Raw genomic sequence first — 12,947 nt, 5'->3', positions numbered from 1 at the left:
CTAACCGTTGCAAAGACCCTTAAACTGTTGTATTCTGCCACTAGGTCCCCAAGTGGTGGTATCCTGAGTGCAACGGTTGTAATTGCTTTACCCCCGTCTGATCGCTCTCCAACGTTGTAGAGCCACTTCCGTTCGGAAGCCCGAGGCTTCCGATTTTCACTCGCCATTTTTTTTTTTAGGTCGGCGATATGCGCTTGGGCAAAGCTTCGCCCTGGCGTTTGTTTAAAAAATAAATAAAAGGTCCTTAGTTTAACTTTTAGAGGAGTCCAGGACCTCAGGGAGGCCAGTTTGGTCTTTAAACTTTAAAGGTAAGTCCTCTCTTCAGGGCATGCTTTTTGGGACGGGGTGTTTTGCGCATGCGCTAAGATCGCCATTCTGTGGATGGCTGCCTATGCGCATGCGCAGACTGAGTTAAAAACAAAAAACAAACCGCCGACGCCCGCTGTGTGTGAACGGGCATACAGCGATGGGCTCCGCAGACAGGAGGTAAGCGTGATCACATTTCAGCCGGCTTAAACTGCACTGGTTCCAACCGGTACAGTTTATGCCGGCTGAAACGCCCCGTCTGAACACACCCTCTGAGTGATATAGCCCCCGCCCCAAACGTCCAGTCATGTTACGTCGCTCACTCCAAGGCTGCATGACAAGCAGATGCTATACCGTTGAGTCATGACCTCTCCCTGGATTCTAGGATGGGATTTCCTCACACTTACCTCTGAGGTTGCTGGTAGACACTCGGGCTCTTGCTGAAAAGGAGAGAAAAGACAGAAGGTGGGTGGGTGGGTGGAGGGAGGCAGCCGTGCCTGCCTTCCCCTCCCACTATCTCTTTCAGAGCAGATGAACCTGGTTCCTTCAGCCGCAGGCTGAGTGTGCCCCCAACACAGAGAGACACAAGAATTGTAAACATTAACCTTTTCTGGACAGTCTCTAAACACGTCGTTAGCAGATAATTTTTCAGCCTGCTCTACTGAGTCTTGGTTTGGGCAAAGGGGGCCCCTGGGCAAGAAGCGTAAACAAACCAGGGACAGAGCCGGCCGAACAAATAAATTGGCTGGGAAAATCAGACCTGCCAAGGCAGATCTGAGAATCCAGACCGGGCATCTCCCTTCCAGTGAGACTGTGAAGGACCTTCAGTATTTCATCGGTGCCATGGGGTGTCTCTCCCCATATACCCCCCCCCGAGAGCCTTGTGCTCTGCTGAGCAACATCTGCTGGTTATCCCTGGCCCGAAGGATGTCCGTCTAGCCTCAACCAGGGCCAGGGCCTTCTCAGTCCTGGCCCCCAACTGGTGGAACAAGCTCCCACTTGAGATCGGGGTCCTGCGGGACCTACCACAGTCCTGCAGGGCCTGCAAAACAGAGCTGTTCCGCCAGACCTCTGGTTGAGGTGATGGACAGCCAATCACATGGGCTCCCCCTGGCAAAGCAGCCCTGCTAAGTGGTCCTAGTGAAAACGGCGATGATTGTCATCTGTCCAGCTGATGGAGCCTACGGAAAAATTGTCGCCATTTTAGTTAATTTTAATACATTTAAATTTGTTGGTTATACTCTACGTGGAATTTTGTTGATTACACTGTAAATGAAATTATGATGTTACTGTCAGGAACTTTAGGCAGGCGGCACCACACACTCAGGCTTCTTCTGAAGATAAGTGTTTATCTGGTCATTCCAGTACTAAAGTAACGTGTATACAGCTTGTGTTAGGAATGGCCTGCAATATGATGGCTGCTGACATAGGATATTCAAACAGCCCCCCCACCTTGCAAAAGGCCAATAGTTAGACTCTGCACGCATGGGCAAAGCTAGCTAGCAAGCATTTTTAGCACCTAAACTGTTACATTTCCCAGGCCTGGTGATTTACAGACAGAATACCCACCAAGGTCATTTCTACAGATAGCCAGCTGCACGAGAAAGGGAAGAGCCGAGAAGACAGAGGAGATAACCCACTCCACATTCCAACTCTATGACAGGGCTACCTGACAGTTACCCGCCCTGAGCCCGCACGCAGGAATGGGTGGTATACAAATACAATACATACAATAAATACAATAAATAGGTGGTTTGCCATTGCCTGCCTCAGTGACCTGCTTAGCTTCCAAGATCTGATGTGATCAGGCCAGCCTGGCATTCAGAACCTAAAAAGGTTAGTCAAGAATAGTAGAGGGCCAACTCTAAAAATCTAATTATGAAACATACAAAAATATACATGTATTTATTAAACACAAATTAAAATAACAAATAAGGGCCCATTCATACCTTTAAGGACTGTATAATCCTGAATCTACTATATAGGTCCAACACTTTTTTGAGCAACACTGCTTTTAACTTAAGGAATATTTCATTGGGAACATTTGGCTATACAATCTCAGGAGAATATATAGTTGACCAGAGAGAAGTACTAGTGGACATGTGATTGCACTGGAGGTTTCATTTGTATTTTTGCCCAGTGGTTAAACTTTGGAACAATTGTTTTCTGGTCTTTATTTCATATTTTGTATATGTTTGATTGTATGTATTTTTACATATTAGCCAATATTTTCTATTTCCATTAGACCTCTGAGGAAGGCCTGTGGAGGCCGAAACGTGTTAGGTCTATTTCCTCAGCCTTTGTATTTTTATATTTGTATATGAGGTATGAATGGGCCCTTATTTGTTATTTTAATTTGTGTTTAATAAATACATGTATATTTTTGTATGTTTCATAATTAGATTTTTAGAGTTGGCCCTCTTCTATTCTTGACTAACCTTTTTAGGTTCTGAATTCTAGGTTTTAGGTTCAGTTTTTTTTCCCCTTTCCCCTTTTTTGTCCTATCAGGTCAGCCTGGGCCATTCATGTCAGGGCAACAGAGCATTACTTAACCACAACAGGTGCAGATCCCGTCTCGAAAAACAGAGAGTGGTCTCAATGACTCTTCCAGTTGATGTCCATAATGTGGTTTATTTGGGTTTTTAAAAAAAATTAAATTTATATACCACCCTCTGCCCAATTTGGGGCTCAGGCTGGCTAACAATTTATAAATAAAATCACAATACATACTGTAGATACAGATAAATAATTAAAAAAAACACACAATAAAAACAAAATTTAAAAAAAAACAATAAAAATAACAATAATCAAACTAATCAGAAGGTGCTAAATATTTCATTTCCACCCAGGCTAATGGCATGCCCAGTTTACTTACTGATGTACCAAAGGATCCCGGCCAGAAGAAGGAGAGCAGCCACGGCTCCCAAGACACCCCCCACAATGGGCCATGCTGAGTCTGAAAGGCAAAAAGAGTGAAGTGACCAATGTGAATCCCAAACAATTCCATCTAGGTATGCCAGCCTCCAGGTGAGGGCTGGAGTTCTCCTGGAGTTACAACTGATCTCCAGACTATGGAGATCAGTTCCCCCTGGAGAAAACAGCTACTTTGGCAGGTGGACTCTGTGATGTCACATCCCCACCGTGGTCCCTCCCCCCTCCAAATCTCACCCTTCTTAGGCTCCACCCCCAAATCCCCAGGAATTTCCCAGCCTGTAGTTGGCAACCCTAAATTCAGCCAATTGTGGGAGGGAATGAGAGAGAGTCTGTATGCATACGAGTCTCTCTCTTTTCACAAAGAGAAGCTCTAAAACAAAGTGTTCCCCCCCTCCCTTGTGAAATTGCCAAGGGAACAAAGCGGGGCCTTTTTGGTAGTGACTCTCGTGTTTTCTTCTCAAAGACGCTCACCAGAACCCAGCATTACAGACCTTTAGGAAAACTTACAAAATCTCATCTTTAAAAGGCCTGCACTTGTTAATGTGTAGCCCATTTGAGACAACGCTAGCCCATTTTAGACCAATGCATCCGATTTTTGGAAGGTTTGCTTTTGGAAGATTTGGGGGCACAATCCAGCCTGAAAACTGCCTCCCCTTCAGCACTCTCCCTTCAGGCTGGCAGGGGGGAAATGGCAGGAAACAGGGGGGACATGGACATTGGCAACATCCTGAGGTACTGATGTCACTCTTTGTGCACCTAAGATTGACATCAGCATGTTGTTGGGTGACGCTGGGGACGTTCTGGCATTAGGGCAAAATTCTGTGATTAAACCACAGAGTTTCACCCAAATGCCAGAGCGTCCCCAGTGACGTGCTGACCTCACTTCCGGGAGCACAGGCGTTATGATAGCGCGTTCCTGGCAATGTCATTAGATTGAGAAGAAGAGAGTGGAGTCTCAGAGCGGCTTACAATCTCCTTTCCCTTCCCCCTCCCCACAACAGACACCCTGTGAGGTAGGTGGGGCTGAGAGAGCTCTCTCGAGAACAGCCCTTGAGAAAAGTGCTCTGACAGAACTTGTGACTGACCCAATGTCACACCAGCAGCTGCATAGGGAGGGGTTCTCCCAGATGAGAGTCCACGCTCCTAACCACTACACCAACCCAGCAAGGTTGGTTTCCCAGCAAGGTAAGCCTGGGGAGGACCTAGAACCCTGCCCTGCGGTCTCTCACCGGGCTGCTTTAGGGCAATGTGTTCCACGTGGCATTGGTAGCGGTCCCTGTCCTGCGGGTTGATCTGGATGCTGAGCCAGGTGTAGAAGGTCCCATCCGAGTTCGGGACGACACCCCCGCGGAGGGTCTCCTGCTCCCAAGCCACCCCATCCTTCCGCCAGGTGGCCTCGATTTGCTTGGGGTAGAAGCCGTAGACCCGGCAGACGAGCGTCTCCAGGCTGCCAGTGCTCTCCCGGTGCGTCACTTTCACCATTGGGGGCTCTGCAAAAATGGGAGAAATTTCTTAAGACAGATCCAGGTGGGTAGCCGTGTTGGTCTGAGGCAGTAGAACAAAGTTAGAGGCCAGTGGCATCTTTAAGACCAAGAAAGTTTTAATATGTTGTCGAAGGCTTTCGCGGCCGGAGTTCATTAGCTGTTGTTGATTTTCCGGGCTGTATGGCCGTGATCTTGGCATTGTAGTCCCTGACGTTTTGCCAGCAGCTGTGACTGGCATCCTCAGAGGTATAACACAGAAAGATGGAGAACTCTCTGTGTCAAGGTGAGAAGAAAAATGGTAGGCGGGTAATTTATATCTACTCAGGAAGGTGGGGGTAGGGCTGAGTCATTCTCTTGTAGGAGTTCCCCAGGCTGTGACATGCTAATGGAGGAGCTTTCCTGAGGAGGTGCTTTCGCATATGGATTGGCTGTTGAAATTCTAATCTTATCTGTAGTGCTGTTATAAAATGTAGGGCATTTTGTGTTTTTCAGGACAGGAAACCATGCCCTATTTATTTTTAAACTCTCTTCTTTCCTGTTGAAATTGTGTTTATGCGAGCACTCCATATAAGGAGAACATCTATAAGATGTTCTACAGATGGCATTGGACACCGGAGAAATTAGCAAAATGTTACACAACCTCCAATAAGAATTGTTGGAAATGTAAAAAAAATGTGGGCACATATATGCACATGTGGTGTAAATGCGAGAAAGTCCAAAAATATTGGAAAAAATATATAGAATGATAAATGAAATAACAGAAATGCAAGTACCATTTCTGCCAGAAATAGCTTTATTGAACATGCTTCCAGAAGCATATAGCAAAACAAACAAGTATGTAATCATATTTCTTTTTACAACTGCTAGAATATTGTTAGCCAAAACATGGAAAGAAGAAGAAATGCCCTCAAAGAAAAACATAATAGATAAAATGTTGTCAGTAGTGGAAATGGACAAATTAAGATTAACAATACAAGGTAATAGCAAGGAGACATTTGATAAACGATGGAAAATGTTTTATGTATGGTTAGATAAGATGAATAACTTTGACTCACAAGAATAAGAAATGTAAACCGATGATGTGATGTATACTGAAAATTTTAAATAAACAGTTAAAAAAAAAGGAATTGTATTTATGTTTATGAATTTCAATGGCTTCCCTGTGTAATCTGACACGGTAATTGGATGTGTTGTCCAGCCTTTTAGTGTTTTACCCTCCTGCCATGTAAGAACATAAGAACATAAGAACATAAGAGAAGCCAATGTGGGATCAGGCCAATGGCCCATCCAGTCCAACACTCTGTCACACAGTGGCCAAAAATACAAGGTGCCATCAGGAGGTCCAGCAGTGGGGCCAGGACACTAGAAGCCCTCCCACTGTTGCCCCCCCCCAAGCACCAAGGATACAGAGCATCACTCGCCCCAGACCAAGTCCCTATCTATACCTGGTGGCTAATAGCCAGTGATGGACCTCTGCTTCATATGCTTATTCAGTTCCCTCTTGAAGCCGTCCATGCTTGTAGCCGCCATCACCTCCGGTGGCGGTGAATTCCACGTGTTGATCACTCTTTGGGTGAAGAAGTACTTCCTTTTATCCGTTCTAACCCGACCGCTCAGCAATTTCATTGAGTGCCCACGAGTTCTTGTATTGTGGTCTCTATTGGGATATTTGGTTAATATAGCAAAGTTTTGTTGGTCTGAAAGGTGCCGCTGAACTCTAGCTTTGTTCTTGAGACAGCACCTCCCTTGGCTGGCAGGATGGGGGCTGTGCTGGAAAGGCAGGGAGTTGTGTGTGTGTGTGTGTGTGTGTGAAGTGCCATCAAGCCGTGCCTGACCCATGGCGACCCTATACATACATACATACATATTAGATTTCTATACCGCTCCTTTCCGTAGACTCGGAGCGGTTTACATGGTTCATACAATTGTCTAACCTAGGAGCACACAGACAGGGGAGGTGAATTCCTTACCCGGGCACCCCCTTTTTAAGGTAGGATCTTCTTCTTAGCTTCTTTTTCCTTAGCTTCTTTTTCCATGGCGGATTCTTGTTGGTACTGGTGATGTTACTGACCCTATGAACGCATCCCCTCCAAAACGTCCAATTATTAACAGCCTTGCTCAGGTCTTGCAAACTGTTAGAGGTATCGATTTCATCTTATAAATTTCAGGCCTTTTCACGCCTGATTACCTCGAAACAAGAATTGTTCTGTGTCTGTCTTGACCTGAGTCATAACGATAGGGCAGAAACCCCAGAGATTTTGGAATGTTTGCCTAAGAGCCTGGGCAGGATTCCAGGGTGCCGGGACAGCTTTATTGGGGTCAGAAGACAGGGAACAACTGGAAACAGTTGAGGCAAAAAGGGGCCGGCAAGTATTGGTGGGGGCAGTGAGAAAGTAATCTGATGTTAAATAAATAACGTCAGGTAGGGATTTGGGGGTGGGGGATGGAAGACATAAGGCATCACCTTTTACGGGCCTATAAACTCTTACCCTCCTGCCATGTGGTCTCTATTGGGATTTTTGGTTGATATAGCAAAGGTTTGCCCAGTCGTAGAAGTGTGACAAATAAATCTCCCAAGAAACATACTGCAAAAAAGGTAAACTTACATCTATTCAAGTGGACCCAGTTCACATTCAGGTTGCAGTTGAAAGCAGAGACAGAAGCCTAACCTAAAGAGTACTTTTCCCCATCACAAATTGGGCATCATGTGTATGTGGAGAGACCCGCAGAGACTTGGGTCTCCATGAAAGGCCATGTGAGGATAGGGAGAGGACAAAGGGAGAGGGAGAGAACAGAGGGTAGCTCCCAGGTAAAGACAAAGAGAAGCATCCCATTGTAGAAGAGAACACTTATACAACACTTAGACCGATTTCACACAAGAGCTCCGCTGTGGTCACGCCTCCCTTGGCCACCCTTCTATGGGTCAATTGCCCACAAGAAGCCACACGGCCGCATTTTGACCCACGGCTTCGCCCGATTTCCCCCGCGGTTCCGTTATCCTGTTTGTTGAGGATCACAAAACCGCAGGGAAAATCAGGCGAAGCTGCGGGTCAAAATGTGGCCATGTGGCTTCGAGTGGGAAATTGACTAATAGAAGCAGGGCAAAGGGAGGCGCGACCACAGCGGAGCTCTTGTGTGAAATCGGTCTTAGAGTGGCATGGCCGCCCCCCTCCCCGCAGTGTCCAGGCATACTGAGTCACTCTCTCCGAGACTGCACAGCAAGCATATGCTGTGCCATCCAATTGCTACTTACTTATGGTGATCATAGCACCATGGTGATTTCAAGTCAGAAGGTGAGCAAAGGTAGTTTTGGACCTCCTGGTGGCACCTGGTATTTCTGGCCACTGTGTGACACAGGGTGTTGGACTGGATGGGCCTTTGGCCTGATCCAACATTGGCATCTCTTATGTTCTTATGTTTCTTGGTGGTCTCCCATCCAAGTACTTGGTAAGAGGAGGAGGAGGAAGAAGAGGAAGAAGAGGAGGAGGAGATTGGGTTTATACCCCCGCCCTTCACCACCCAAAGGTCTCTCAGAGCAGCTTACAAACTCCTTCCCCTTCCCCTCCCCACAACAGACACCATGTGAGGTAGGTGGGGCTGAGAGAGCTCTTGGCAGAAACTGCTCTTTTTCGAGAACAGCTCTTATCAGAGCTACGGCTTGCCCAAGGTCATCCAGCCAGGTGCAAGTGGAGGAGTGGGGGAATCAAACCCGGTTCTCCCAGATTAGAGTCCGCACACTTTACCACGACACCAAACTGTACCTACGTGATTACATTATGCAAGATGTGCTTCTATTTTTCAAAGTAAAATTTCTTTCTCCCGTTATCACTGGAGTCAGACCATCTTTATAATTTGTCTGGACAACATTTCCTCTTAACCAGGAAATGTGGAGGGTTGGGGATACTGCTTAAAGCTTCTGTGCTTCCAAGGCGATTTTTTTAAAAAAAACATCTAACCTAGTAGGAAGAGCCGGCATTTTCTCCCCTCACCTTTCCTCTGCTGGGCTTTTCTCCTATAGCCCAGGTATTCCTTCAGCTCTTCTATGCAGTCCTCGTGCCGGAAGTATTTCCAGTGGCCCGTCTCCTCGTGGGCCCTTCTGTCGATGTCCCTCCCGTCGTAGGCTTCCCAGTGATAATACCTTCTTTTGGTCTGGTCTTCACTCAGCTCACAGCCCTGGATACACTGGAAGGTGTGAAACCCTGGGAAAGGAGGAGGAGGAGTCTGCAGAGGGTGGCCACGGATGGAACTGAAGAATATAGGGCAGCCCGCCCCCAATCCCAGCCCCCCACTCACACAAAAGGCCAGTCTATGCTAAGGCCGGTCCAGGCTGATATAATTTTTTTTTACAGAAATGTATTCTAGTGGCACCTTTAAGACCAACAAAGTTTAATTCTGGGCATACGTTTTTGTGTGCATGCAGAAATTTTTTAAAGACCAACAAAATTTTATTCGAGTTGTGGCAGAACAAAATTTTATTCGCGTTGTGGCAGAATGCAGGCCAGAGCAGGCCCTGTTCCACCCTGCCCTCCAAGGTTTTCCCAACACCTGGAGAGGCTTTTCTTTCTTGGATAACCACTGCCACCACCTGACCTTTGAAAGGAGTTGCCTGCTGGGACTCCCGGCTTCCCTTCCCAGTTCTGAGGCCTTGCCTCTGTGTCTCCCACTGCCCAGCACCTGGTCGCCACAGGGACCGTTTACTGCCTTGTGTGCCCCTGGAGGAATAGCTGCTTGCCAACTGCCTGCCTTCCCCACCCCCCGTGGTGTGTCCGAGATGGTGGAGGTCTGTGTGGTACAGAGAACCACTACCAGCATCAAAAGTTATAAAGTATTCATTAAGAAAATATCATTTTTTTAAAAGGCGTGTGCTCCTTTAAGCAGAGTGGGGTGCTGTAGCTGACTAATTTAGCACTGAGCAAGGGGGTTGGAGTAAGTGACCTCTAGGACCCCTTCTAACTCTGCGTCATGAAACTGGCCTCCTTTAAGAGTTTTTCTGCCTTTACAGAAGTCATCTCCCCCACCTGCCGGCTGGTTATCAGAATTGTTGCTTAGGCTGGCAGAAGTGATTAACTTGCAGCAGCTGAGAACTGTCCTCTAAACTGGTCGACAGCTTGCAATTTAGAGCTCTCTCCTGGTCACAGCTTTCTATTGGCTGAATGGCTTTTCTTTCTGCACTGAGAACTTCAGCCCCACCAGGAAAAAAATTGCCCCACAAGCCATGGAGCCTGGAGGGAATGGGTCCAAAGAGCGTGCTCCCCGTTTTAACTCACCCCCGGTCTGGTTGTAGTGATTCTGCAGAATCAAGAGGTAATCTCGGAGCCACCTCTCGTTGACGTGCACCAGGTCGGTCTGTTCGTTCCAGTACTGCTCGTTCAGATTCGCCTCCATCCAGGGTGCCCGAGGGACGACCCTTCTCGTGTGGCTGTCAAAGTACTCGATGGGCTGGCCATCCAAATAGCCTGCTTCTATGAAACGGGGCAACCCCTGGCCAAACTTGGTCACGACTGTGCGGAAATAGAAGAGAGAGTGTGCAGTGGAACCTGCAAGGGAAGAGAGGGGGAGGAGTTAGGAAGCCCGGAGCCCAGACAGGGTTGCCGGCTCTGGGTTGGGAAATACCTGGAGATTTCTGGGGGTGGAGCCTGGAGAGGGCGGGGTTTGGGGAAGGGGAGGGACCTCACTGGAGTGTAATGCCACATAGAGCCCACCCTCCAAAACAGCCATTTTCTCCAGGTGAACTGATTTCTGTGGCTTGGAGAGCAGTTGTAACCAATGCTCCCTCTAAGCTGTGGAGTCTTGTGAGCAAAAATTCTACTTTGTGAGCTCCACTGGCATTAAAATTGTGAGCGAGCCTTTAGGCTACTGCATAAATTAGTTTACTCTGGAACCCTCCCTTCCTGAGTGAAGATAAAAATGTGTGAGCTGGAGGCTAAAAAACTACGAGCTAGCTCACACTAACTCGGCTTAGAGGGAACACTGGTTGTAATTCTGGAAAGAGCTCTCTCAGGGTGTGTCTGTTGTGGGAAGGGGAAGGAAAAGGAGATTGTCAGCCGCTCTAAGACTCCTTCGGGTAGTGAAGGGCGGGGTATAAATCCAATCTCCTCTTCTTCTTCAAAATGTTTCAAGTTACAGAAATGGATGGCTTCTTTAAAAAAGAGTAATGAATTTACACCTAATGTAAGGGCTCCAAAGCCTTTATAACATACAAGGGCAAGGGCAGAATTCCCGTTGTAGTTTCTGCCTGGGATGGTCTCTCTTTACCACTGAGGCACAGCCCCTAAACGGCTCTTCTTGCTTCACACAAATGGGATTTTTTAAGTCACACTCAAGGGTGCGTGTGAACTACATACTTTCGGGAGAGAGCACACGGCGGAAGCAAATTCCCTGCGTATCTGACGGAGAGAACTACGCTCTCCCCAGCCACGTTCTCCAGATCTCCAGCAAAGTCCCAAGCTGGAGTTGGCAATCTTCTCTCTCTAAAGTGCGTTCATGTTTTAAGGGTAGAATGCTTCCCTGGTGCAGAAATCCGAAGGCCTTTCCAAAGCGCAGGGTCGCCATATGGATCGCCAGCCCCCCCCCCCCAGGCCCCATTCGGACCGCCAGCCCCCCCCCCCCCCCGCTGGAGGCGGGGATCCCCTGCAACCTGGCCCCGCTCCCTGCTGCTGATCAGCTGGCTGGCAGGAAAATTTACCAAGAGAAAGCGGAAGGCCCAGGCCACGTTGCCAACGTCGCATAGGAAGTGACATCCTCACACCAGTGACGTTTGGGCGACGCTCTGGTGTTTGGGCAAAACCTCTATGGTAGAAGCCATTTATACCATAGAGCTTCTGCCCAAATACCAGAGTGCCACAGCAACGTGGTGTCACTTCCTGTGTGATGCCAGCGGAAGGCCCAGGCCACGTTGCCAACATCACATAGGAAGTGACATCCTCACACCAGCAATGTTTGGGCGACGCTCTGGTGTTTGGACAAAACCTTTATGGTAGAAGCCATTTTTACCATAGAGCTTCTGCCCAAATACCAGAGTGTCACAGCAACGTGGTGTCACTTCCTGTGTGATGCCAGCAATGTGGCTTGGGCCTTCCTCTTTTTCCTGGTAAGTTGCCCCCATTCCTCACTGGTTGACAGGAGGGACCTGGTAACTGTAATATCCATATCCACACTGGGATATTCCAAGAGACTGGGAGTCTGAACTTGGGGAGAGACCTCCGTGGGGCACAATGCCATAGAGTCCACCCTCCAAAGCAGCCAATTCCTCTAGGGAACTGATTTATTTATTTGATTTTTACTCCACCTTCCCTGCCAAGTCAGGCTCAGGGCAGCTTACACAAGAAACAATGTAAATATCAATGTAAAATACACAAAAGTTATTAAAATCAAGAAGAAGAAGAAGAAGAAGAGGAGGAGGAGGAGGAGGAGGAGATTGGATTTATACCCTGCCCTTCACTTGGAGTCTCAGAGCGGCTGACAAACTCCTTTCCCTCCCCACAACAGACACCCTGTGAGGTAGGTGGGGCTGAGAGAATTCTGACACAAACTGCTCTTTTTCAAGGACAGCTGTGTCAGGGCTTGTGACTGACCCAAGGTCACATCAGCAGGTGCAAGTGGAGGAGTGGGGAATCAAACCCAGTTCTCCCAGATTAGAGTCCGCGCACTTGTTATACAAACAGATTCCCAGTAAAATGAAGTCAAAATGAGGAGGAAGTGTTTCAATTGCAATCAAGACACCTGAAAACAGTTGGAATGACATTATCATGAAAATAACATTTAAAAAGAAGAGAAGAAGAAGAGATTGGATTTATACCCTGCCCTTCACTTGGAATCTCAGAGCGGCTGACAAACTCCTTTCCCTTCCCCTCCCCACAACAGACACCCTGTGAGGTGGGTGGGGCTGAGAGAGCTCTGACACAAACTGCTCTTTTTCAAGGACAGCTGTGCCAGAGCTTGTGACTGACCCAAGGTCACATCAGCAGGTGCAAGTGGAGGAGTGGGGGAATCCAACCCGGTTCTCCCAGATTAGAGTCTGCACACTTAACCACTACACCAAATTTACAGAATGATAGCGGTATAGCTACAATAAAGTGCATTTATCGATCCAGCATTATCGGTGGGCTCAGGCTGCAAACAGATTGGCACGGGGCATAGATGATGACACAGCTCCTTACCTAAATGCCTGGCGAAAGAGCTCCGTTTTCGTGGCCCTGCAGAACTGTGAAAGGTCCCACAGGG

The 12,947-nt window shown here is 47.7% G+C and overlaps 1 protein-coding gene across 1 annotated transcript in view; it reads right to left on the bottom strand.

Annotated features, from left to right (window-relative positions):
• LOC107106983 (class I histocompatibility antigen, F10 alpha chain-like) overlaps window positions 1-12,947 on the bottom strand; it is a 30,716-nt gene that overhangs the window by 3,613 nt on the left and 14,156 nt on the right. The window contains exons 3-7 of the mRNA XM_015407198.1: window positions 9,992-10,261; window positions 8,714-8,923; window positions 4,470-4,730; window positions 3,182-3,262; window positions 714-746 (exon numbers count right to left, since the gene is read on the bottom strand). Of these exons, the coding sequence (XP_015262684.1) occupies window positions 714-746; window positions 3,182-3,262; window positions 4,470-4,730; window positions 8,714-8,923; window positions 9,992-10,261 (855 nt within the window). The remainder of the gene's footprint in view (window positions 1-713; window positions 747-3,181; window positions 3,263-4,469; window positions 4,731-8,713; window positions 8,924-9,991; window positions 10,262-12,947) is intronic.

Source organism: Gekko japonicus, unplaced genomic scaffold, assembly GCF_001447785.1.
Source record: "Gekko japonicus isolate JY-2015 unplaced genomic scaffold, Gekko_japonicus_V1.1 scaffold5087, whole genome shotgun sequence".
NCBI classification, from domain to species: Eukaryota; Metazoa; Chordata; class Lepidosauria; order Squamata; family Gekkonidae; genus Gekko; species Gekko japonicus.
This window is presented reverse-complemented; position numbering and strand designations above follow the sequence as displayed.